The 26,746-nt window shown below is 44.0% G+C and overlaps 1 protein-coding gene across 17 annotated transcripts in view; it reads left to right on the top strand.

The window, feature by feature from the left end:
* Positions 1–26,746, top strand: part of KDM2B (lysine demethylase 2B) — a 124,479-nt gene that overhangs the window by 84,271 nt on the left and 13,462 nt on the right. For 16 of the 17 annotated variants that reach the window (XM_074606749.1, XM_074606752.1, XM_074606754.1 and 13 more), the window contains 2 exons: positions 21,802–22,026; positions 25,650–25,793. In XM_074606749.1, the coding sequence (XP_074462850.1) occupies positions 21,802–22,026; positions 25,650–25,793 (369 nt within the window). Of the gene's footprint in view, positions 1–13,260; positions 13,450–21,801; positions 22,027–25,649; positions 25,794–26,746 lie in introns of those variants that run through there. The other variant, XM_074606764.1, reaches the window with a different exon arrangement.

Raw genomic sequence — 26,746 nt, 5'->3', positions numbered from 1 at the left:
TTCAACATGCTGTAAAAGCAGCTTTGCTTATTTAGAAGATGTCTCATCGCTTCTATTTTTACTTTCATTTTTTCACTGAATTAGTTTTATAATACATAATTTCTTTAGAAATGCTGAAAGGGTTGGTCGGCTTAAATCAGACTTCTGTCTGAAAATCTGTTGTTGTTGTTATCATTGTAAATAACTTTCAAATAATTAACTGAGTGAATTATTTTCCCTGTTCTCACTTTTTGTGCTGGTGCACTTGTTATGCCTTTGCATATAATCGCTTGTAGCCACAAGAATTTGCTGTTTTCAAATGGGAAGTAGGAGACCATAAAGATCAAACTGCCAGAGGAGAGTGGGACAGAATGTTCCTCTCTGGTTTCTTTTTGGGTTTTAGCTGAGCATGTTTCAGATAAGTTATATTGTTAAATACATATTTCCCTCTTAGATTGTAATAAATCCATGAGAATATGCTTTGTATTTAAAATATTTATTTGTTTAAAAAAAACAGCGGAAAACCTTGAGAGGAACAGGTGTTGGATTCTTTACGCCACTGCACTGTTAGCTGCTGTTCATTCATCAGTCAGGTACTCTAGGCTTTAAATAAAGCAAAATCTCTGTGACCAGAGGAAAAGTGGTGTGCAAAACATATAAAACAAAACTAAGAAACAACCGACTCTTGGACTGTATTTTTTGAGCTTGTGGTAGAAGTGAGGATCTTAATGTTTTGAGGCTTTTATAAGCTTTGGCATTTGCTAACGTTCTTACTTGCTTTATTTTGGAATCCTGATAAAGGGTTCATTTCTTCTATTTCTGTGCATTGGAAACATAACTGTAACTGTAAAAGATGGGGGGGTTTGTGACTTAAATCTTATCCTTCTTTGCAAAATCCATCTTGCTGGCTGCAAGGGGTTTTTTTTAAATTTCTGGTGCTTATTTTCCTTTAGCCTTTCTAAAAGCAAAAACTTTTAGAAGGTGTCATTCCCAGTGCTAAGGTACAATAATTAAGGTACAAACAATTAAACATGTTGGCTAGTAACAAATACGAAGGAAACTTTGACACAGAGTGATGCTTTAGATTGAAGTTTGGAAATAAACAAAAACTTACAACAGGAAAAAATCCTTTCACCATTCTCTTCATATTTACTTTGCTTAATCTGTGATCAATTTGTATTATATCTTATGTTTTCATTAAAAGGTACATGTGCAGATATGGCTGAATGTTTCCCAAAAGGAGTTTGCTGTTGTGCTTCTAATTGGCAAATGTCCATGTCATCTTTCACATTACAGCTATTTCCCTCGTCTGGCACCAGAGGCCAAGGGAACAGGCTAGGAAGAAATGGCTTAGAGTTGAGCCTTTAAGTCTCAAATTAAAATATGTTGGAAAGATAATATAGGGGAGATCTGTATAAAGGCAGTGTTACTAGTTAAGTTTGGTTATTTCGCCTTTGTTCCCTGTAAAGTCCTGATAATAAAACAGAAGATTTTACAGAGAAGAAAACCCTTAGGGAGGGGGGAACAGCCTTTAAAATTGGATTATAGCTGGTGGAGCAAGTCTACATCGTCACAAGTTTCCGCAAATGTTGAGTAGAAAGCAGGGGAGTAAAACCTACCAGTAATTTTGCTTTCTGTAGCATTGCTCTTGTAGTATATAGGAGAAATGCCAAATACTTAACAGTGCCTTTCCTGAGATACTGGTGTTCAAGGGAGTGGCGTATACGATATAGCATGGTACCAGCTATTGTGGGGCTAGTAAGAAGACATTGCAGCTGGTGTATCAGCTTCCAGGGAGAGGAGGATCGTCTGATTCCAAGTCCAAAAGAAAAAGAAGGGAACTGAAATCCAGAAAGAGGAGGCAATAAGTGGAAAACGTGGCTCTTGCTTTCTCCCAAGAGAAGGCTCCAGAAGAGATTTAGAAAGACAAGAGCAGCAGATGGAGAAGGAAGAATAAAGGCAGCATTAAATGCCAAAACATTTCAAAGAAAATGGAAATGACTGTAAAGAAAGGAGGGGAAGAGACTAGAAACAGCGAGAAAGCAGGATGAGGAGAGAGGCAAGTACTGAAAAGGGATGGAGTGGGGAAAACACAGAGCAGAGGGAGAGAACTCTTTTACTAGAGATCCCTGGAGTAGGGACAGAGAATGACTTAAACTATGTGAATAACCCAAGCTGTGGAAGGGCGGGCGTAGTAATGTTGACTTGCTTTTGAAAGAACATGACTTTAATGATCTGAATGATTTTCGAAGCAGCAAATAATATTTCCCTTGAAAATTGAGTCACAGTTTCTTTTATGTGTTGTTAGTGTGATGTGCCAACAGTGTGCACAGTTCTGTACTGCAGAATGGTTGCCTGAAGACTGCAAAATTCTGGGATTTAGGGAAGAAACATGTTCACTCACCTTAAATCACAGTTCACAGTGGATAAGATCTAATGGGCATGACGTTTAACTAAGAATGTGGAAGACCCATCCATATGATGTTGGCCCCATTGTGCTGCATTGCTCCTGTCTGCCTTTTCTAAAGGCGTTCGAAGCTGTCGGGTTTACTGCAGCTCTTCCTCAAAAAAAAAAAAAAAAAAATTACTCACTGAGAAAAGGAACAGAAGCAATGATCAAAAATGTTTTTGTGGGGAGATAAAATAAATGGGTGACATCTGATGATCTTGTGGTTCACGTACAAAATGGGAGGCAAGGGTCTGTGTGCTGTTCCCGGCTCTGCTGCAGCCTCCTTGTATTGCATGAGGTGAACGGCACACTCTGCTGCCTGCAGTACATGGAGATGGTGCTGCCCATCCTGGGAGGCTGTGAGGTGAAATTAATTTTTGTAAAGATCTGTGACATCTTCAGCAGAAAGTTTTGTAGTAAAATGTATGAACTGTTACTCTTTTATGTTAAAAGGAAATGGTCTGTGATTCGTAGGCACCTCTTCCGGATCATGTTTACTAATCTTTATGGAGCTTTTTTGAGTCTTTTATACTTTTTATAATTTATTGATAATTACTTAGCAGAATAATTATACTCCAGTTAGGTACCTTTTTTTTTTTTTTTGGCAAATGCTCTTTCACAAGAAGCAAGAACCTGCCTTTTTCTTTTAGCTATAGAGTAAGAGAAGGCAGTCCACTTTTGGTACTCTCTGTCTGATAATGATTCATTTACCAAAATGTCAGGAGTCCTAGGATATGTACAGCAATCCTAATTTAGGCCTCTTTGAGGAATCAGGAATGTGGGACCAAGTGGATATTTGAAACCTCCTTGTCCTGATGGCAGACTGACAGTCTGCGTACCTTCAAACTAAGCACATTTTTCGCAGATGGCTGCAGAGCACAGACGCAGCTGTGGATACGTAAACCCGTCCCTGTTCCCTTGTTGGGAGTTTGTGCAACAGTAAGTTGTCCTCACTTGGTGCACTGCGGAGTGTTATCTGTGGGTTTTTTGGCAATGGTTGTGTGCTGTCCGAGAGGAAGGACTCCATAGGGCACACTGCCTCAAGATTTTTGGTTCTTAAGTGACTGAAGAGGAGCGAGAAATAATCATAAGAAACTAACTCCTTCCTCATCCCTAGGAAATTAACTCCCAGGTGGTGTGAAAAGAGAGCAGGGCCTAAACCTGATTTTCCACTGTGGCGACACATCGCTAATCGCTGGTGCAGAAAGCTGAGTACCTTCCAGCCAAGTCTTGAAGCGCACTCTTCAGATTTGCTCAGCCCTACAATACCAGAGTTCCCATTTTATCTGCAGAGGGATTAAAGGTAACATTTTATTTGAGGAACTCAGGAGTATGGCCCAAGCAGGACCCATGCATTTTTCAAACCATTTCCTATTTCTGGAAGACAACAGTCAACTATAGTAGCATGTAATTACACTCTGTGGCAGTGCCTTCTGTTTTTATTGTGATAAAGATCTTTAGTTGTCTATGAAGAGCAGCTATAAAGAATTAAAATATGTTTGGACTCTCTTGTTCTGTGAAGAGTTAGAAATGCAGACTGTGAGCCAGATTCTCATCTCTCTTACCTGGCACAAACCTAAAGCCACCGCATCTATAATGATAGCAAGTGTCCAAATATATATAGGTCTGGCTGCGAGCAGGAAATGAAGCTGTAATTTTTAGTAGCTGGTTAACAATGCTGCAATATGTGGCTGTTTTTCTGATGCTCATTCATATGCTTTTTCCATGTAATTTTTACCTGTTGATTTTAAGAGAAGATATTTGAGATGTATAATAAGGAAATGCTAATATTCTTATTTAAAGGAGTACTATTAATTAGTAAAGACCATAAACTGAAATTTTAACTGGATTATGTTTTTTTTTAAAAAAAAAAAAACCCACAACCTTCCTTGCAACTGGCAATGCAAATAATGTTCGTAGCTATGTATCAGTGTATGAGAATCAGGAAGAAAAAGTGATCATAAAAAAAAAAAGGGAAGACATCTCAAGCTGGTTTTTTCACTACTGGTTTTTGGGTTGGGGGGTGGAGGTGGGTAGGCACAGGGTTTTGATTCTACTTTCCTGTTACCATGGGCAGCACCTGATTCCAATCATTAGCGAGTTCTGTCTTGCAGCACTTTATTTTTTACCCCATTGTTTTTACTAGAAATCTTTTTGCAAAATTCTACAGATACATCCATGATTCTGAAAAAAGAAGGATTAACTTGTAAGAACTAATCTGCAAGAGGCAGAGCAAAAGGCTGATTAGTATGATTGAGGAAAGGTTGAGCTAGTCATACTCCATCAGATCAGACGGTCCTGGAGCGGGGAGTCCTGTTTCTGATGGTGGCCAGCTACAGATATTAAAAGAGTTGCAAGAACAAAGCAGACATGCAGCGATCTTTGCTTATCTTCCTAGTTAAGCTAAAAGATTGTATCTTCATCTTTTGTGTTTAGTGTCCCCTCGTAGAATTTTTTTTTCCTCTGTGAATTTACCTAATGATTTGTAGAACCTGTTGATCTTTTTGATCTCAGTAGCATCCTGTGGCAGTGTCCCCTGCAGTTTAATAAAGCTCCGTGTAGATAAGTACTTCCTTATGTTGTTTCAGATCTGTCCCCTTAATACCATAAATATACTTCATGCCCTCCATATCATGCATTTTTGAGAAATTTGAATGAGGTCTCTGTTCACCTTCTTTGTGCTGTCAATTATTTTATTTTTTATATCCTTGTTACTGCTTCTCATCTTTTTTCCTCCCCTACTCCCAAGCTGAAAAACACTAGTAAATTCAGTCTTTTCTGGTACACGAACCATACCGTCTGTTTGATCATTTTTCTCACTCTATTCTAGTTCCACTGTAGGTAGTTTTGAGATGAGGGTGGATATAGGACTCCACAACTACATATAGTATTCAAGATGTGATGCTTAAGTGTGGAGACGAGAAGAACATGTCTGGTTCAGCATGGCACAACAAAGTTGAAGGGGGAGGTGATTGTTGTGTAAGTACTTCAGGGAGTATAAACACCATGGGAGGAGAAGAGTTATTTAAGCTAATGGACAATGTTGGCATGAGAACAAGTGAGTATAAACACGCCATAAATAGATTTAGGCTGTAAATAAGATTTCTGATCATTGTTCACAGTCTGAACTAAACCGCACACAAGAAAAACAGTAGACAACTGTGATGAAAAGGGTGTTAGATTCTTAGAAATAACTTGTATTTTAAATAATAAAAGGCAGTGGTATTAGTCACCCTCTCCAGATCTGGAGACCATAGAGATCCTTGGGCACATTCATGTGTCTGCTGCCGTTTTCCAGGAAGAAACCTTTTTCCCTTTTCACAGTATTTCACATTAAAAATGCTGCAAAGGGAAGATCTACCATTTTTTAATAACAAAGCTTCTTTATGCATGGCTCCAATTTTACGAACATAGATGCAACATCATGCATTGGATCAAATTTAAGAAATAGTAAGTAAAATTTAGAATTAGTGGACACAATTAATGCAGAAATTAGGGGGGAAAAAAGCATAAATTCAAGAGTTTTGATAAACTTCAACTTAAAACCAATGTGATTTTTCAGAAGTGTTGAGCGTTGTTTTACATCAGGTTTTCTTTAAATTGAGGGGAAGAGATGCTAGGTGGACAAAGAACATTCCTGAGAACCTTTGAATAAATACTTCCAGCTTTTACTTGCTTGCTTACTAAGAATTCCTACCATAGCTATCGCTAGGCCAGCTCCACCCCATAGTAGCAAGAGCACTGAGATACTCGTTACAGCAATTAGTGTTTTAACCAGAGTGGTGTCTGAAACAGATCTGAGCTCGTATAAATGGCACAACATCAAAACAGCATCAGTTTCAGGAGCCTGCCCGGGGGCTACCACCAGGAAACCAACATTCCTTGTAGAAGCAGTGAGAAAACTCTGCCAAATTCCCTGAGACGGACCAGTCCTTGGAGATCCATTCAGGGTACTTCCTGTGGTGATATGAATGCATTAGAAAGCAAATACTAACGATTAAAAATAAGCACTTAAGAATTAAACTAAAAATTGAGTCCTCCTAGTGCAGGAAAAAAATCTGGGAAGGGGGAAGAAAAGGTAGAAAGACTGCAAAAGAATTAAGTGTAAATTATCGTGAGGCGTATTTTTCTGGTTGACATTCAAATAAGTTTTACATCAGTCATTCCAAGCGGCGCGGGAGCAAAAAGGGGATTTAAACCGTCACATTTTGTCCTTGCCAGGCACCAGCTTAAAGGTGTTTGAAGTGATCTCACGAAGTACTGCCTGAACTCTGCTTGGTGTCAACAACAATTTTAGATGCCAATAGCCTGCAAGAAGATTTGCATGTACAAATACGTATTGTGAATACTTTTTGTCGATAAAAAGTCCTGATTATAAAGTTCATAATCTACTGCAAATCAGACATTTCTTGGTAGTTATCAGATGCTAATAATTAATTTATCTTCTAGAAAATAAATACAAAAGAAAATGAGGATTAAAATAAATTTAAATTTGTTTTTCTCTTTACTGATTTAAACTGTGATTGGAATCAGCGACTTAAATAATTTTGAATAATTTCTGTTCTTTTACACTATAGGATGGTAGATGCCATGTGGTAGAAGAGAGCTGAAGTTTATTCATAAAGATATCCCAGTTCTGGCTCTTGACAAGTCTATTAAGAAACAAAACCACATAGTTGAGGTTTGGGGGATTGTTTTTTAGGGGACTTCCCACAGTAGCTGTACACATACGAAACTAAGCCCTTTCCCTGCTAACTACACTTGGGAGCAGAAAAAACCTGATGCACCAGAACCATCCGGGTTCTGAGCAAAGGAGTAAGAGCTGCTGAAGCTACTGGGAGTTTCTGTCAAGCGTCTGCTTTCCTGGGGCAGCGCTGATGAGGAAGGCAGCGCCTCGCCTGACTTGCTTATTTTTCTGAGCGCTGCTTCAGTCTCTTACAAACATTAGTCCTCCAGACAAATTCATTTCTGTGGTAACTCCATGCAGGCCAGAGGAGTTTCAGGGTTTGGTATATGCGTATCGTATGTAACATGCCCAAAGAGCTTCACCGCATATTGCCTCAGTATTTTTCTACGAGCTTTGCCTGGTGACTTGACAGATTATTTCTCACCTCAAGAGGCTGTACTTGAAATATTGTGTCCCTTCAGGGAGTAATTATAAATAGCAAGGACTTGAATGAGCACCTTCTTAATCTTCCATCTTTGACTTGCTATTTTCCCTCCTTATCAACTCTCAGCCACTTGCTTTGAAATCTGACCAGTGCCTTTATGTGATTAATACATCAAACAGGTAAATTAGAGCCATTTTGACTTTGAGTAGAAATTTGAATGGATTGGAAAAAATTAACAGCCATCTCTCTTTTCAAACTGTTGTTCTCCAAGGATCATACGAGAAGATTTATGTATTCTTCCCCATTGTCATTCTTCTACCATATGCATGAGATCTGGATCTATGAATTTACAGAAATTCAGTAACATTAATTTTTCCCAACTACATCTTGACTGCCATTTTTCAAGATAGCAGCTTTCTCTTTATTTTCATGACAGTAAAAGTGCTGATGGAAACTACTTTAGTCTTAAGACCTTTTTCTTTGATGGCGTATGTGAAAAGAGTTGGCAGGTCTCAGATTTTATCACCAGGAGCTTGACTACATTCATTACTGAGTTGGCCAACAAAACCAAGCAAAAAGTTAAGGTTTGAACCTGGTTTAAGTATTCCAGCATCCAGCTCTCCCCCCACCCCGACATTAAAACCATTCAAGCTTTAAGTTACGTCTCTGAGATTTAATAGTTTTGTTTCTGGATCGAAGCACATTGGCAGAGCAACGTGGAAGGCGTTTGTCATTCCACAGTACGTGCTGTGCAATTATGGACATTAATCCTGCGTGCACTTTTCAGAACAAAATTGAATTGTATGTTCTGTCCCTGAGAAGATGGCTTCCTTTTAGTTCCATAGCACGCTGAAATTAAAGTCTGCTGAGAATATAAATGAGGTCTTGTTTCAACTTTATGACTTTCCTGCAGGCACTAGTAGACCAGATAGAAGAGGTACAGAAGTGTTCTCCTTTTTTGAAAATCAGCAAATACAACAAAAGATACGGATAAATTCTGATAAAAGCAAAGCCCCTTTGAGAGTTGGTCTAGCGTGGTTTGGTTGTTTATGTTCGAGATGTTTCCCTGTAAATCCAAGTTTTGTAGGTGACAGCAGAGCACCTGAACTCTCATGAGGCAAACTGTCCTTTTCCTTTCCTTACCCTTTGTTTGCCTCTAAATGTTTGGGTTTGGTCTCTAGATTTTAAAGGTGCTGTCCATGTATTGGACGTGACTGACTGTCGTAGAGCATTCGGTGCTGGGTGTCAGAGTGCGCTGAGCCATTAGGGGACAGCAGGTTACATGTTCTGGTTAATCCACCCTTTCAGCTAGCAGCCACGTCTATTTGCATGTTCCTCTGCAGTGTGGCAGTCACTTCTTACCTTCTTAGGAGCTTATGTCAATAGTTTTTGCGTTTACTGACAGAACATGGCTCTTGGAGACATAAACTGTGCCGTGGAAACACTGTGGCATGAGGATCTGTGGCAGAAGGAAGTGTGGCAGGATTTCCCTCATTTCCCAGTGGATAGTCCCAATCACGCTACAGCTCTTCCTGTAGAGAGGAAATTCATAGATCCAGATCTCATGAACTGTTCAGTTTGTTAGTATCTCTCTCTCTCAACAAATCTGATGCTGTGAAGATAGACCTCAGTTATTTATCAGTAGGTTCCCAAGATGCATCGCTCACGTCTTGTGTGGTAGATTAACTTGATGTTTCACTGCTCTGCTGTCTTATTTATTATATTTTTAAGATGACAGGGGGTTAGGGTTTGGGGGGTGGTGTTTTGATTTTAAGGCTTATGAGAGAGGTGGAGTGAGTTACTATCGGCACGTTCTGTCCGGGCTCTTGCTGTTTTGGGTGCTGCTCCTCTACTGTGCTGCAGTAGTCCATAGTTGTTGTTCTAGAGATAGCTGTACAACCTTTGCTGCCTTTGCTTCTCCTGTGTTGGATACTGGTTGGGGAAAGTATGTGTAGTAAGCATTACACGGAAGGAGCAATCAATGTATTATTTTGTCTTGAGTTACTTTATTTGATCTAAGGTTGATCAATCAGACTGTTTATTAAAGAGATTGTGATGGATACACAGTACATCTGATGACTCCTCTTATGTCATAGCTCAGATAAAATAGATAGTAGGAAGTCGTAAGATCATGATACTAGATGGGTATTTAGGTTGTCAGAATGTCAGTGCTAGTGTTGGAAGTATGACTGAAATATTGGCTAGAACTCTTGAGAAAAGTGTCATGAAATTTGCTCAGGCCCAACAGTTAAGATCATATTTCATGTGAATGGATGCTTACACCAAAACAATGAACCTTAGAAGGCTATTGGGTAACTCTTATTCTGATACAGGTCAAGAATCATGATCCATAAACATCTCGGTGGGTTTCCTTTTCAAAAACATATGTGCTGGCGGGCAGAAGGCAACAGCAGCTCAAATCACAAGATCTTTTTTCAAGGACTTGTATATAAACCAGTTTGAGGTTGTTTTTCCAGTTGTTTTCATGTAAATATTTTTTCTAATATTAGCTAAATATCACATTCTATAAAGATGCATAAAAAGTTTCAAGAGAAGGTTAAATCAAAGGTGCATTTGTGCCACGTTAAAAAAAACATTATTTCACCACAGAGAATCACAGAATCATAAACTCCAGCGTCTAATATGAAATCAGGGACCCTGTTTAGCGCTGGTAGCAGCGGCTGAAATCTCTTGGTGCTAAAGATGCTCGGGAGCAAGTGAGTACAGTGCAGGGGTTGTACTCTTCCTCCCCCCATCTTGTTTTTACTACTTAAGGATATTTGCATGAGAATAAAATCTGGTTCTTTGGCACTCATCTGCTCCTGCTGTTTATTCTTCGCTTGAGGTTATTGTCTCAGTTTGTGACAACATAATTGGTTTCTGTGGAGAAGATTATGATATTGATGAGACTTATATATGACTTCAGGTGAGGTGCAATCAAAGCAACAGTTCGGAGTAGAAGGTACTGTCTGTTTTCATGCGGTTTTCACTAAGGCTCGTTCAGCAGTTCAATTAAGGATGTTATTTATTACTGAATTATATCACGCAAAGCTGAAGTACGGACACCGTTATGCCAATATAGGCATGACTAGGGTCAGTGCTGCTTATTTTGTTTTCTAAGCTGATGTAAACTGCACCAGGCTAGTCGGATAGACGCTGTTCACACAGGGGTTGCTCACTATTTGTCGTAATTTAGTGTTCTCTAGTGTAGACAAGCTGAAAGAATTGAGCTGGAAAATGCTCTCTTAATATTCTTTCTGTGTATTAAATATTTCTTTGAATGGTTAGCTGCTCTTGTACAAGATGAGATTTTTGGAGAGCAATTATAATCAGAAAGTTTACTTTATTGTGTTGTTTTCCCCCCACCGATTCCCAGCTTGCTATTTTACATCATATCCTATCCAATTCTTTTAAACGCCAGCTCGGCAAAGTTTACCTAGCATTTGGAAATCATTCTGAGATCTTCTTGGCATGTGTGTCTTCGCTCCTAACGCAGGCCTCGTAATTAGAGCTCATTTGTCAATTGTGTTGCTGTTGTAGGCAGCAGACTGGAACACGCTCTCCTGTGGCAGGGCTGGCTGAGGACCGAGGTTTGATGTGGGTTACACTTGGTGATCTGCTGCAGCCCAGATAGGCCAGTGCTAGTGTGTGCTGCAGATGAGAGGAGTAGGATGATCTATGTCATGATTTAATTTGCTGTGAATGACATTTCGCCGGGGTGTGACTGGTGGATTGTCCTTGGGGGATGTCACAAGTTATTTTTTCCTCCTGTCTGGATTACGGAGCCAAATGGCTGGAGGTGGTGAACAAGCACGAGCCAGGTTACGCGGAGCCTCGCGTGGAATCAGTGCGGGCTAGTGGAGACGTGGTCTGCCCACGGGCAGGTGCGGGATCAGCCGTCTTCCTTCTGGATGTCATCTGTTCTTCTGCCTCTGCTGGAGGCCAACTGTATAATCGAACCACAAACACTGCTGTAATCGTGTCAGTTATCCCTGCTTCATGGTTTAAAGCTCTGCTTTGTAGGCCTGTAGTGAGACATGCATTTCCCCCTTCCTCTCTTCTCCAGAAAACGTTGGATTCTGATATTACCTTGTGATTCTGAAAGCCAAGGCCTTAGGCACATGCCTTTCGTGCCTCAGCTTTCATCTGCTCCCGCTCTCTCAGTTGTGTACAAACACAATGGGGGAAGAGAGAAACCTGAGGAGGCAGGCTGAACATACCCGATCGCATTCTGGAGAGCCCCATCATGTGTTGGAAGTAAATGCTTCGCTCCTGGCATCGCGGATGAGCAGGACTGGGAGAATACCATCACGTACCCATAATTTAAGCTTGAGTCGGCTAGAGGACAGAAGTACAAACAAGAAATGTGTATTTAAGGTATTCAAAATAAGGAAGGGGCATAATTACATGATTCACTTGGCTTTATCAGCAGCCGCCTGTAAATATGTGTTTAAAGTTTGACTGTATTTTGCTCCTTAAACTTGAGCGACCAGGCTTTGTGTAGATCACGGTGTCACAAGGGCTGTGTGCGGGTGTGAGGCAGCATTGCTGCTTGCTCCTGTGCCAGCTCCTGCCTGTTGCTGCCTCCTCTCCTGGGCTACCCAAAGTGTTTGTGCAGCCATGGGGTAATTCAGACCAGGGAACCGCGCTGGAACTAGTTTGGCAAAAATCCTGATGCAAGGACCATTAGATGTGCTGCTTTATGGCTTCTTGGTTGCTCAGCACATGCAAATATTTAATCTCATGTTTAATTCTGTGCTGTGGGCGTAGGAGCCAAAGGCAAAATCCTAACAACTTGAAGGGAATCGGGATTTCCCCTGAAAGCAGGCCCATAAATCCAATGGGAAGTTTAATTCCCAGTGCTCAAATTCAGGCCTTGTGTGTCTTGATCCTCAGCTGCAAGCTCTCGAGGGTGAAGGCAGCGTCCATGTTCAGGCGCTGGCCCTTATGGTGACCTTTGGATCCAGGACAGGTCCCCGATTAACCGGTGTGAAACATTTCTCACTGCAGGGAGGATATTTTATTGTAAACCCCCAGAAGCGGGTTGGGATGTTCGGAACAGGGCTGGAAATGGTTCCGCAGGAACGAGCAAAAAAGGGGAGCAGCTCTGCAAGCCGGGTCACCTCGTATCCCATCTTATCCCAGTGCCGGCTCTGCCACAGCGGGGGCATCGCTTGAAATCCTAAAGTTTGCTCGGTGCCTTCCTCCTCCCGAGGGATGGAGGTTCCCTCCTCCCGTCCCGTCCCGTCCCGTCCCGTCCCGTCCCTGGCAGCGGGAGGCGAGGCGGCAGGTAGCGAGGCAGAGGGGCGGGTGTGTGTCTGTCTGTCTGGGCGCCTCTCCTTTGTCTCCGGCAGCCCGTGCAGCGCCGTGCACCCTGCGGGCGGCCGCGCATCCCAGCGCCGCGCATCCCCTCCCCGCTCGGCACACCCAGGCAGGCCGAGCATCGGCCCGCCCCCGCCGGCCCCCTCGGCAGCTCGTGGGGCTAATTGCCAGCGGGGGGCTAATTGCCAGCGGGGCGTTAAACGCCCCCCCCCCCCCCCCCGGGCCCCGGCCGGGCTCGGCTGCGGCGGGGCGGTCGGCGCTGCCCCGGCCAGCGGCCGCGCTGTCCCCGCTGTCCCCGCAGGCCGGCTTTGTGCAAGCGGGCCGCGATTGGCCGTGCCGGCAGGGCCAGCCCCTTCCTGGCTGCCTGGCATGAATATGCACGGCCCCCCTTCCTCCTCCTCCTCCTGCATGTGTGTGTGTGTGTGCGGGGAGCGGGGCTCCGCCAGCAGCGCCGCTCCAGCCATGTCAGCTCGGCTCCGCCTGGGCCCACCATGAGCCATGGCCATGTCTGCGAGCGCCGACGAGGAGGACTACGAGTCGGAGCCGGAGCCCGAGCCGGGGCCGGGGCCCGAGCTGGGGCCGGAGCAGGTCCGGGGCGGGCGGCGAAGTTTGCAGCAGGAAGGGAGGGGAGGGAGGCCGGGCCGGGCAGCGCCGAGCCGAGCCGCGCCGCGCCGGCAGCGGGGACGGGGAACAATGTGGGGTCGGGAGCGGCCCCGGCCCGGCCCGGGGCAGCGCCGCCCGCCCCGGGGCTGCGCCCGGCGGCGCCGCGGGCGTGTCCGCGGAGCGGGGCGCGGGAGCCGCCCGCCGGGGGCCGGCCCGGGGCGCACGGCCTCGCCCGCCGCGGGCGCCCGGGGGCACCGGGAGTTCGGCACCTCCCAGGGCCCCGCGCCGCTTCGGAGGCGAATGCGCCTGGAGCGTGTGATTGTTCCTCTCGGGGGCTTTCCCTGTCGTTGCCAGAAATATATTTTTTTTTCGAATAAGATTCCTCAAATAGCTGGGAGGGCTGCAGGACTTCAGGAGAGAGTCTGATGCTGAGCCTGGCTACCTTGTCTTAGTTTGATTTATAGCCAAAACCTCCTTTCCGTTCCCAGGGACGAGGGATGTAGAATAAAGAGAAGGATGTGTGCTGAAATGAAAAGAGAACTTTTATTAATACTTCCAGGGTTTATTCTCTGAAGGTGGTGGTGGTGGTTTGTTTTTTTTCCTGTGGGGGAAGGAGAAAAAACTTTTTAAATTTATGAAGTAATCTGTGAAAAATAATCCGGAACACGCGTTCTAGATTGCATATTTTACTCTCTAAGAATTGCCTAAGCAATTAAAAATGTACCATGAATAGAATTAAACACGTGTATACAATTTAAACATAAATGTGATAGTTTTGTTCTTAACTCAGGGTGGTTTGCTCTTTAAAATAGCCTAATAATTTGCTTCTAGAGACAAGTTGGTGTGTAGGCCGGGTGTTGAGTCTGACTTCCAAAACCCCTCGCCTTTCTAAAAATTTTACTATGTTTTGCTACATAATTGCACCAAGAAAGCAGGGCAGAAAAGGAGTTTGGACTGGCAGTGGTGGTGTGCCTTGGGTGCTCCACAGGGATAGCAGTTCTGGTGTGGAAACCTTAAGAGAGACGTTAATGTGCTGTACTGGCCTGGTGTAGCGTCAGTCCAAGAACCTAAGCCAGGTCTTGGATGAGTAACTTTATTAAGCCTTTACTTAATTCTGCAGATTGTGTGAATGGGCAGGCCTGCGCTGCTGCTCAACTCCCAGACCTGGTAGTTAAAATGTCCCAGCCCCCTTCCTTTTCTTAAACTTTGTCCTACAGCAGGCTTTTTCCATTGGCTTCTCTGTCTTGGTGTGATTACTGTAGGCTTTTTTAAAAGAGCTAATCATTAGGAGAGCAGATTGGTCTCAGCTGCGTTGTACCAGCTGTGAAATTGCTGCTGGAGGTGCTAGTTCTTGCTGGATGAATTTGGAGAGTTGGTTAAGTTCTGTGATTCTTCGGCTCTTCTAAAACCTGAGGCTTAATAGCGTTTTTATATCTTAATAGTTTAAAACAAAAATTAATGCAAGAAAGTGGAGATCCTTCCTGTGGGATTTCTTAAAAGGCTTGGTCTGAACCTAGATTATAACACTGTGACTTACATAGCAAAGACCTGTGGAGTGTTTTTCTCTTTGTTCATAACTGCTCCGGTGGTAAAAGCCCCTGTATTTTCATACAAGCTTGCTTTAACATGTGTAGTTATATTTTTCTACACGGGATGTGTCAAATTGGTATCACGTAGCTTTTCCACTGCGATAGTCCCTGGTATGTAACAGGCGAAGGGCTTTGGCTCTCCAGGTGCACAACTTCGGTGCTTGGCTAGGAGCTGCAGCTTCTGTCACTCAGACTTTGTTCTGACTTTCATTCCTCTTTCCCTAGTCTATGTCTAAACTAAGAAGGCAAAAAGGCTGTCAGGTTTCCCAGCATGAGAGCAGATAGGATTTACAGCGCTTGCAGTAGTTGCAGTCAGCAGTGGGGCTTTGGAAGCGTGTGGGTGCCAGGGCATGTGTCCTGCCTGGTGCTGGCCGTGAGGAGGGCTGCCTGCTGCCTTGCTGGGTTGCTCGTGGCAGGAAGAAATTCGATTTCTGACTGTGACACTTAACTTCAGTGTGTGTAAACAGACTAAGAAAAATGCTCCTGGGTGGGGATAAGGGGATTTGTCCTCAAGTAGCGGTAAGAAGAAAAGCTGCATTTGCACAAGGTGCCTCAAGTCTGTATAACTTACTGATATCTTTCTTTTTAAGAGCTCCTACTTCGGATGCAGCTTATCTACAAAAGCATATTTTTGCCAATATATCTTATTCCACCCTCCAGGCCTAACTTCTACCTCCTTACCACCAGAGAAAAATAAAGGGGGGCACTGGCATGCTTGTTTATCACACCCTAAACAATGTAGCTATGCTGGCAGAAAAGCTGCTGGAGCTTCGCTAATGCCCAGATGAACCTAGGAGGTATAAACTTTTCGATTTCCTTGTGCGAAATTGATCTGTTCATTCAGTAGTGGAGCTCCGTGTGGTCACCTCACAGTGGTCACTAGGAACTACATCGCTTGTTGCAGGATGGGATGAGAAAGTTTGTAGGTACAAATTGGAGGAGATGACAGCCGTGGACTTCTGGAGAGGAGACTGATTCTGTTTGGGGATGGCTGGGCTTGAAAAACTTTCACCGCCTTCCCTTTCCCTTTGATGCTCCTTGCTTAATGGGGGACCTTGGACTTGTCTTGCAGGACACCTCCACCCCCGCAGGAGCGTATGCCGATGATGGGTGATGTGACTCTTGTAAACCATCACTGCTAGAGGAAAACAACTCTCCTGATGTTTGCATGTGTAGACTTTTGGGCAGATACGCTTTAGTCAGACATGTTAGATTTGTGGTGTTGGCTCGCGCTCTTCAGTTAATACAGCTTTTAAGGATGTTATTGGCATCTGTGATTTTTGCTGTCTTAAACTAGCTTAATGGACTTGTGGCAATTTAATGGCAGTCCCCCTGTTTTAGGGTTAATGTAGAGTTAATGACAGGATCTGTTTCGGAGACCTCTGCTAAAATGACTTTGGTGGATCTCGATCCAGGGCATTGGTGTGCGTGTTGCTGGTCTACGCAGCTGCTGGTAATTGTCAATTTGACTGGTTTTCTTAGCAGGAAGGCCAAACTTGCATGCCTAGAGTGGGAGGCTAGGAGACGGACATGTCACCGGAGCTGTTCAGGACAGTGCTGGCCCTGGGTAGGGAGCTTTGTCCTCTGTAACTTCCACTCTGTGTCTGTTATAGGAAGAGGCAAGGAAATAATTGATCAGAAGCCTTTGCTGTGGCACCCCATGGGCTTCTCCAGTGCCCAGTATCAGCCCATCACCCAGTATGTTTAGGGGGGTGTCTTAGCTGACAACGATTATGAATTGTGGGTTAATGTGTTTTGGTTTTTTCCTCTAGTGTTTATTTATCAGATGCTATAAAGAAATGACAGGTAATTAAATTTGTTCTAATTCTGTTAAAACAATTGTATTGGGATTCAGACCATATAAAAGTCTAAGTGCAGGACTGGCACCCTGGAAATCCTGCGTCCTCATCTTTCTTCTGGTGCTCATACTGTTGCGTGGACTTTGTCAAACTACTGCAAGCCAGAATAAGCAGTCTCTACCCATGTGTTACAGAAGGAAATCACCCCTCCCTTGCAAGTGGAAGGGATATATTTATGTGGCGCAGCACCTGGAAGCAACGAACAGTATGCACGTAAGATACCTTGTCTTGGAGAGATTTATGCAGTGGATACATAAACTGTTCAGATTGTACGTGGTTAGAAGTGAAGTGCTTTGGGGTCTCGCTGAGCTCGCCACATGATAAGCCCTTCAGAAGGGCACTGTATGTGTCCCTGGATTTTTCTCTGAGAAGTTGAGTCTGAAATAATGGTATGGTGCCTCTGGCAGGAGTTTAAGCAGGTCACTGAAGCTGAGCGGTGGAATGAGGCCCATGCCCAGGTAAAGGCCACTTGCAGAAGAGGTTGTTTCTAGGCTGCAGGCTCTGTCAGCCTTGCTTTTAGGACCAAGACCTTCCTCCTGGGCTCTGCTGCAGATCAGCTGATCTTCCTTTCCAGAGCAGAGGAGTTTGTAGGTGAAGGTGCCTGGTGACAACTCCAACAGAGCCCTCTTGGTGTTGGGATATAGCAGTTGGGGCACATCAGCACCTACTCAATGATGCATTTAACAGCTGATAGCTCTTGAACTGTTGTCTCCAAAGCTGATACTCTTGGTGTTTTTGTTTACCTGAGGTCTTTTGAGGTATTCTTTGCAACTGTGAAGGTTAGAAATCTGTTGCTGTAAACATCAGAGTTGTGTTTCTATTGTAGTAAGAGTCGTGCTCAGGGCAGAGGCCCTTGGTGCCTCTGCTGCTTCTCACCCTGGTGATGGTGGGTGGTTCTTTGGTGACTGCCAAGCAGGGAAATAACATATGGTGAAAGTGTGCTAAGGTACCTCTAAGAAGGCAGTGAAAATTTCCCAGCAGCCAAATGTTTGTCCATAGCCAAGACAGACTAATGTTCCGAGTGGTGACTCTTCCACGTAGCATTTCCGAGGGGCTTGTTTTGAGTTGGAAGTGTCATGCCTGGGCTTATTTGCAGGTCTGCACAGCCCTGTTGAAAGACTTGAATTGTTGATGACCACCCCACCCAGTCCCCTAATTGTTGCCCACCTGGAGCGCTGTTGAATTTGGCGGGGTTTATAGGAGCTCAGCACTTTTGAAAATCAGTTTGGCAATTAGTCCCGTTTCCTGTGTGAGGAGCGGGCATGTTTAACCACTGTGGGGTGGGAGGGTGATCCCAAACTGATGATTTGTAAATGGCTTTGTAGTTCATAGTGTATTACATTTGATGGCCTAAGATTACTCCCAGTACCTAGGTGCTGTAGAGGCCATGCTGTCGCTGCTTCAGGGCCAGGAGTAGGTTACCTTTGTGTGTTGTATAGCAGCAAACGGGTGTGGGGTTGGGGGGGGGGTGGATGAGGGAGGAAAATAACCCCCTCACACACAAAAAACCCAACAAACAACTAGCAGGGTGTCCCACTAACATGTCTTGTTTTAGGGGGCTGTGCAAGTCCCCCAGCTTTCTGGATTCCAGTGTAATAGGGGTAGATATTTAGAATGTTAATCTTAGCGTGTTTCAGAAGCTGCTTGCACAGCCTTCATTAGGAGCTCGGGAGAGTGGTTGTCATCACTTCAGCATCCTCCTGCTCCTCTTCTGAAGACTTGCTGTGGCCAGAGAAGTATGGGCACAGTTTCTGTGGAGGTGCTGGAGAATATAGGGAATTGCTTGTGACAGTATTTCAGGCAGGCTCTGTCTCAGCTCCCTGGTTTTTGTTGTAAGATTTAAGAAAAAATGTCTTCAAGTTTGGTATAACCTTTCTTTTCTTGACAGTTCTCAGAGGTGGCTGCTGGCAACTGCAGAGCCAGGAGGCACAGGCTGTGCTTGAGGGTCTCAGCTCATCTCCTTGAGAAAGGAGGTGATAGGATCTGCCACACAGGTGGGAGACTATGTTGGTCCAGAACCTAGTTTAGGGTTTAGTGTGTCACCCAGTGGAGCTGCTGTTTGCTGGGCACTGTGGTAAACCCGGGTTAAGGAATCCTGCCATCCTCTATGACTTGCTCATTATTTGCAAGACAGCTCCTGTGCTAGGAGCATGGCAAATTGCAGTACAGAGGTGGGAACAGGAGCTGGGAAGGAAGTCTTTACCTAGTTTTGTTACCAGGGCTGGTACATTGTTAAAACTGCGGTCTAAGCTGGAAATCCTGCAGCATCTCTTCACTAACATCGACCTGGAATTTATCTGGCTGTCTGCCACGTGCTAAATAAACCCCAAGTCATGTTGGAGGCTCCTTCTACCCCCTTGAATCCCAGCCCCTTTCTGGGATTGCAACCCACAGGCAGATTTTTCTTCTGTGGAGGTTTTCAAGCGACCACTTTGGAGCCCCTTGAAACTAGATACTAGTGGGAATTCCTGCAAGGCCTCTCTAGCCTTGCTGGCTCTGAGATCCTGGAGTGAAAACGTGGCTTGGATTGAGGATTGGTCGGTTGGTGAATTAGTACAAACCCAGCTAGTACAATTGCTTGGATTTCCTAATGAGCAGTGAAGAGGTCTGGGTAGGTAAGTAATGTTACATACAGTGAGATCAGAGGTCTACAGCTCTGCTGTGTGGTGATGATTTGTAAGGAAATCTGAGTGGTGTGGTGTGGTCTGGCTTCAGACTTGTTCTTGTACCTTCACCTTCCTGATTTCTTTTTTTTTAGGATTCTGAAATTCTGTGTTCAAGCGATGCCTTTTTATCGCTTGCATCTGTGCAGTGTCCTGGTGTTTTAAGATGCTGTCCTTAGAATTAGGTCTTGGCTCGTATTACTGTGGCAGAATTAGGAGTTATCTTTCAGCTGGAAAAGTACCGAGTTTGATTTTTCCTTGAAAGAGATTGCATTTTAAAAAGACCATTCTAATAGTGTCGTAACTGCTTTTTGTCGTCTTAAAACCTTAACCGCGTTCAAACCTAGTGGGAAGGAGTCAGATGCTCACGCAGAATTTTCTATGTGCTGTTGGCAGAGGGGAGCTGCCCAGGTTGTTGTATGTATTTTGGTTTAACTGGTTCCTCCTGATACCTAGCCTTTGGTTTGTATCTCGCTTCCCTTGCTAGTGGAAGGAGACTCTTAATAGAGAGAACTGGGGAGTGATTCATGCTGAGGAAGGAAATTATCTGTTATCTAGGTTGTCTCTAAGACAGTTCTGCCAGAGCTGACTTTAGCCTTGAGAGGCTGAAAATTTGGTCTAAAAGGTAAATATTTATTCTTTGGAGTATGTGAAATTGATCTGAAATCCAGGCGTCTGGTGGGGTTGCCGATGGGAAGGAAGCTGCACTTGTCTGTGTTCACACAGCACGGTGCGAGTCAACTTTCTCGCAGAACAAAAACTGTTCTGGAGGAGCATAATTAAAAACTTGCTGAAATCTGTGTAACCTCATTGACTAGGCAGTGTTTTCTCCCACCTCAGTTATGATAGTAGGTCTGTGGGAGGGAAGGCTGAGAGGTCTAGCTCCTAATTTCTCTGCCCTCTCAGCAGTGAGGTTCCTGGGATGGAGACTGTTAAAATATCAGAAGTCTTCTGCATCTTAAGAAAGTCACTGGAACTTTGCTAAGTCAGCTGGGAGGAAGTTCAAATACTTGGCAGTGTGACTTTTTTTCAGGGTTACGTAGTAGGACACTTCGGGAAGCTTTTGTAGTACCAAACAGAATGTTTCCATAGCCTTTCTTTTAAAAACTACAGTGGAAATTCCGCATGGCTTTTATAGCCAACCTGCCCCTGCCTTGGTGATTGCCCAGAATTCAGCAGGAACAGAAAGTGAAACTGGCTGGTCTGTTGGTCATATGCTGAGATGTGCAGAAAGTGGAAAAATTGTATAAATGCTAAACCAGATGCAATCCTATTACCATCTTTATGGAGAAAACTGTCAGTGGTAAGAATGAGCCAAGCCAATTCTTGCATAATTAGCCCCATACAATTACATGGTATTTAGTGATATTGGGCTTGATCTGTAAGTTCTTGTGTTTAACAGGGAGTTTCTGATGAGAACATGGAATTTAGATATCCAGAGTGAATGTGTTGCAGTTAACCTAATCATTTAAAATCTTTTCATGCTCCTTTAGTTTCTGTCTTAAAGGTCATTGAAATCTAGACTGGGGATGCCCTTTTTAGCCTTTGCACAGCATCAATTAGTGTTCTATTTTTGAGCACTTGCTAGTATTGGATACGAGGGGAGCTACTTTGGAAAGGTTTTGTAGTATTTGTGGTTTATTTCCTTCTTTATTACTTGGCAGTAGTTCCTACTCTCCTGGCTTTTTAGGGAGATCGCTGTGGCTTGAACCATTGCTGCTGAGTGTTTCTCTGCTATACCTAGGCTCATAATTACTTTTACTGCCTCCTTGGATTCTTCTACTTCCAGGGAAGGAAAGTAGACCTTCTGGCTTAACCTGAGCACAATCCTAAGAGCTCCCTAGTCCAGAGGTCAGCAATGGCACAGATCATCTCTTGACCTGAGCCAAGCACGCCACTTGGGACTGACTTGGTCCTGCATTGAGTTGTGCATAAATCGATTCTCCCTGGCCTCCTGTTGAAGCGGGCTTGCTGTAGCTTTGGGATCTCTCATTTATGCCTTGGTTTCTTTGTCTTTTTAAATGCATCTTCTCTTGAAAGGGTAATGGAACTCCTTTAGCTATAAGAGTGATTGTGTGCATCTGCTGAGTATTACCCACCTGTGTATAGTACTGATACATCTGGCAGTTTTACATCTAAGATGTTTACAGCTGCTGTCCAAGAAAGTTCTGTAGTTTAGATGGTAAGTGGGATGTGTGATTAACCTTGTGTGTCTGGCTCTTTCAGAACAGGGCAGTCGGACGGCCCAAAGGGAAACTGGGCACTGCTTCTGCGGTAAAGCTCGCAGCTAATCGGACAACCGCTGGAGCACGTCGGAGGAGGACGCGATGCCGCAAGTGCGAGGCGTGTCTGCGGACAGAGTGCGGCGAGTGTCACTTCTGCAAAGACATGAAGAAATTTGGGGGACCTGGCAGGATGAAACAGTCCTGCATTATGAGGCAGTGTATCGCAGTAAGTGTACCTGTTGCTACAGCTTGTTTGGAGATTTTTTCCTGTATCTGTCTACTGGTGACAAGGTGTGGAACTGAGAACTCTGCTCTGAGTAGTCTCTAAAGTGCACCAGGCAAAACAGTGAATCCCTGCTCTCTCAGTTCAGATCTCTTCTTCCCCCATCCCCCAAATCTTAAAACACAATGCTCCTAAAACAGTAGCACGGCTTTCATTCTCAGTAATATAGAAGGTAGATGCGGCGATTATCAGTACACCAGAAATTGTGACTCAAATCACATTGAAATTTGAGAATTTGGGGGAGAAGGGGAAGAGTGGAAAGTTCTCATTCAAAGGGAAAAGAGTCCTGTTTGGTTTGGATCTCTGAATTTCCTGAGAATAGCTGACTTGCAACAATCTTTACCATCTTAACTACTTAACCAACTTAAGATACGGAGAAATGTTTGACTGGCGTCCTCCAAGATTTTGGTGTTGGTGACCCCAGCCCCAGGCTACCCGAGACCTTAAGTTCTACATGTTTGCTATTACCTAGGCATATAGGAGGGATCTGATCCAGATGAGCCAAAGAGCCGTCAAGCCACGGTCTTGTCTTTCTCAGGGACTAGAAACGGCTGTCAGGGGATGAGCATCAGGACAGGGTAAGCAGGCAGCTGGACAGTTTCCTGAGCTCTTGTGATACATTGCTTAGAAGCTTCTTGAGTCATAAGCGATAGCTTTGTATTTAACAAATATTGACAAATTAACCTTCCATTTAGTTGTCCAAGCACCTTTTGAATCTATTGCTTTCATACTGATTGTCATGGAGCTTATCCTCAGGTCTCGTGTCTACAGTGCCCCCATTCAAGGGTAAAAATTAGCTTTAGCTTTTCACTTGATTCTTTGGAAGGTCTTGTTTATGCTGCTGTTAAGGGTTTGGTTTTCTGTTGTTTTTTTTTTTTAAGGAAAGGAATGTTGTTTATTCATAACTGAAATATCACCCCATCCATGCTGATTTCTCTCTAACTCTTGTTACAGTTCCTTTCACTTAGTTGTTTGGGGTTTTTTCTTTAATTTGATGAGGAAACTGAAGTGGAGGCATCAAATGACTTGGTCTGACACTGATAAAAACCTGATAAGCGCTTAAGGTTTCCAGTAGTTGCTCCTAGTAGCTCACTCCATGTCCTGTTCTAAGCCATGCACTGTTCTTGACATAGAGGATGGGATTCAGCTCTGCTGGAACTTTCAGTAAAGTACATAGAATATCTACCTTTCCGCAGAGTGCTTTTGCAGCTCAAGTGTCTTTTCTTTGAACGCTTGATTTCCTGGAGCGTGGCATGAATTGAACAGCATGGATGAAGAATTTATTATTCTCCAGGGGGAAGAAATAGTGAAATCATGCTGCCTTTTTAGTGGAGGGATTAAATTAGGGCTGCAGTGTGCTTTCTTGTCCTGACTGATGAAGCAAACTTTCATACAAAGCTGTTTCACTCTTGATACACAGATGAGCCTTTTGGAGATGAACTGGGTTCTGTTCTGGCTGAGTGTAGTTACCCTCTCATCCCCTTTCTTCTAATGAAGAAATACTTTTTCTTCTTGGTATCTGCAGTTTTATTTCCAGGAGCTGTGATCGGAGTACAGGGCTTGGTAGCCAGGGTCCTCTGATGCCCTGTCCCACCCTTGCATGCACTGAAGAAGACGACATCTCTGCCCTTCGTAGGTTCCCATTGGTATACATAGCAGGGGAAGTATTACAGACTTTCTCAGAGCACCAAAAGCACAGAAAATTAACAGGTTGAACTGTTGTAACTTTTAACGGTGCTTTACATTTCTATAAGTAATTCTGTTGTCTTCGCTCTTGTTCATTATGTTCTCTAACAATTGCAGTAGTAATATATTATGGTACCTATCCAACAGCTTCCAGCCCAAAAAAACCCACCCAAAACATCGAAGCAAGGCTCTGTGGAAGTAATGATCCCTACAGTTTTGGGATTGTGCTTTTCTCTAGTTAATAACATTGACAATATTAACTAGACACAGATTTTCATTAAACTCAGAAGCCTTAAGAGAGCCTGTATTGCCATTCGGAGAACAGGAAACTCCTCTGCATCACTAGTTCAATCAAGAAAGGAAACGGGAGTGCCTGGGACACTTTATGCTGCATTGAATATGTCTGAAGGGAGTGTGGGGGCTCTGTGCTGGGAGGATGAGTTGTGACAGCATGGCTCTGGGACAGGGCTAGTTGGGACACAGAGGAGATTCCCTAGACACCCTTGCTCCCAGCAAGAAAAATTGTACTGCTCCTGGGACGTTTGTTCTTGTGCGTGGATATAAATATGTACTGTGTGGGAGACAGAACAAAACAAGTGGACAGAGCTCTTACGGCTCTGGACAACTTAGCTTTACTCTGGTTTACCTGCTGGTGGAGTGGGATCGTGGGGATTCCTATTTTGTGCTTGGAGGAAGAGTGGGAATTAAATAGCATTAGCAAAATGCTTTTAAAATGGAGCGTGGGTAAGTACTGGCATGAGAAAGCAGGAAAGTGTTGCTGTAGCTAATGTATCGGGCTGTTGGTGTGTGGGGCAGCACGCTACTCTGTAATGGCTTACTATAGCTAGCTTTTTCCCTGTCTGAAACTTGCTGAAGGATGCACTGTTGCTGGATAGGTTTGATTCAGTGTGCAAGTATGCCTTTATGGATTTTATTCACTCCGTCTAAAAGAGATCCTTGCTGTGAAAAGCCACATCTCTGCCTCTGGCTACTTAATAGTTAAGGATTTGCAACGTAATCAATGGCATTTCACAGCCAGCTTCTTAGGAGGATCTTCCTTTTCTTTCTTGTAATGAGGCTTTACCTTATTGCTGCAAACCAGAAGTTTGTTCCTCATTAGCACAAAGGTGGCTTTTTAATTAGACTAGCATTGAGTGCTTTGACATGGGTGACAGATATGTGAGATGCTGCAGTTCCCTTTCTGCCTCAGCAAAAGATAGAAAAAAATATCAGTGCGTTTCTCGCTTGTGACATTTGCAGGAGAGGAATTCTCTTTTTAAGTGTCTGTGCAGTGCTTTTTGCAATGCTCAGGTTGGGAGCAGGGCCCTAGATAATAGACTGTCAGTCAGAAAAAGGTCTGTTCCTGGTTCTGTTGTGGGCTTGCTGTGAGACCTGGATTGGGTCCCATAACATCTGTCTGCCCTGCTTGTAAAATAGGGGAGCTGCCAAATTGCTAGTCAGATTGTGAAGCTTAATGGATGTGAATAGTGATGTTCTAGGTTGCTTCTTTTCCCTCCCATTGTAGCCTAGTGAAGTGGCACGAATGCCAATGTCTGTGTCAGCTCACAGATTCGAGGGACCCACCAAAAAAGCATTTTCATCCATCCCTGGGATGTCCCGTGGATCTCTGTTGCTACAGGGAGGGCACTTTTCATTCCATGAAACGTCATGTGATGCTTGGTCTGGGTACCCAGCCCCAGTTACTACCTGTTTTTCTTGCCTTCATTGCTCTGCTGGGCTGGTGCCTTCAGCAGTTTGCACGATTAATCCCTGTTTATCTCCTCTTTGAAATGAGGATACTGTAAACTCACATTGAGTTATTCTGTTTCCGTATGTCTTCCATGTCCTGATCAACACTTCTTTCTGATATATGTAAACAGCCGGTGTTGCCTCATACTGCTGTGTGTCTGGTATGTGGAGAAGCTGGGAAAGAGGACACCGTGGAAGAGGAGGAGAGCAAGTTTAATCTCATGCTAATGGAATGCTCCATTTGTAATGAAATAATACACCCAGGATGCCTTAAGGTGAGTACAAGGATGTGATACATGTTGGAAATGAAAACTGGATTGCTTATCACCTTAGTATAAAAGTACTGTACAGAAATTAGAAAGCTTTCACGTGTTTGTCTTTGGAAACTTAAGTGAGCAAAGAATTGGTGTGAGAAGCAGGGTGACAGCTGTGGCACACGCAGTCCTGACTGGCAGGCAGGGATCCTCTGATGTAAGCAGAAACTCTTGCGTTGGACAGCCTCCAAAATGTGTGTGCATGCAAATGTCTTGTGGGGTTTTGTTTTGTTTTTCTTTCTTTCTTTCTTTTTTGCTTCTTGTTTAAGGAAGTGATGAGTTTCAGTTGGGATGGGAAGCTCAAGAGGACAGAGAAATGTGCCTGTACCTTTGGATGAGTTAGTCACAATCCCTGTGTCAGGTAGCTCCTTCCTGTGTCCCGCAAAATACAAACAAGTAGTTTGTTCTTCATGTTTGTCCAGGCACAGATGTGCCAAGCAGCTGGCTGTAAAGATGTCATGAGCAAATGTTGCAGTAGGGAGACTGCAGCTCTAGAGAACAAGCTGAGCGAGTTTCAGGCTGCAGGAGTGCTCACCCTTGGCTGACTTGAGTTCTGTGAGCAGCTATATTCTTTGCTGGTAACAAAAGTGTCATTTTGGGCATATCTTTGTGTATGAGCATTTAGAAGCCTCTTTTCTCCAGAGCTGGTTTGTTTCAGCTGATCAGCCATTTCCTGTTGCTCATTTGTTTATGGTTAAAGTGATTTGCCAAAGCAAATGTATTCTGACACGCCATGCCCCAGAAAGCAGCTTTTGGCCCTTCTGGGATCTCTGGGAGGAGAGGTATGTTCCTTATGCAGGCCTGGGGTGATGCTCTTCTGGCCTTTTATTTTTCTTGCGCTGTACATAGTATTGCACCAAACCATGTGTGTGTCACTTATTAGAGCAGAGAGCAGGTAGCTGGCAAACCAGAAC

Source organism: Larus michahellis, chromosome 13, assembly GCF_964199755.1.
Source record: "Larus michahellis chromosome 13, bLarMic1.1, whole genome shotgun sequence".
In the NCBI taxonomy this organism is placed as follows: domain Eukaryota; kingdom Metazoa; phylum Chordata; class Aves; order Charadriiformes; family Laridae; genus Larus; species Larus michahellis.
The sequence above is the reverse complement of the archived record's forward strand: the minus strand, read 5'-3'. Positions and strand labels throughout refer to the sequence as shown.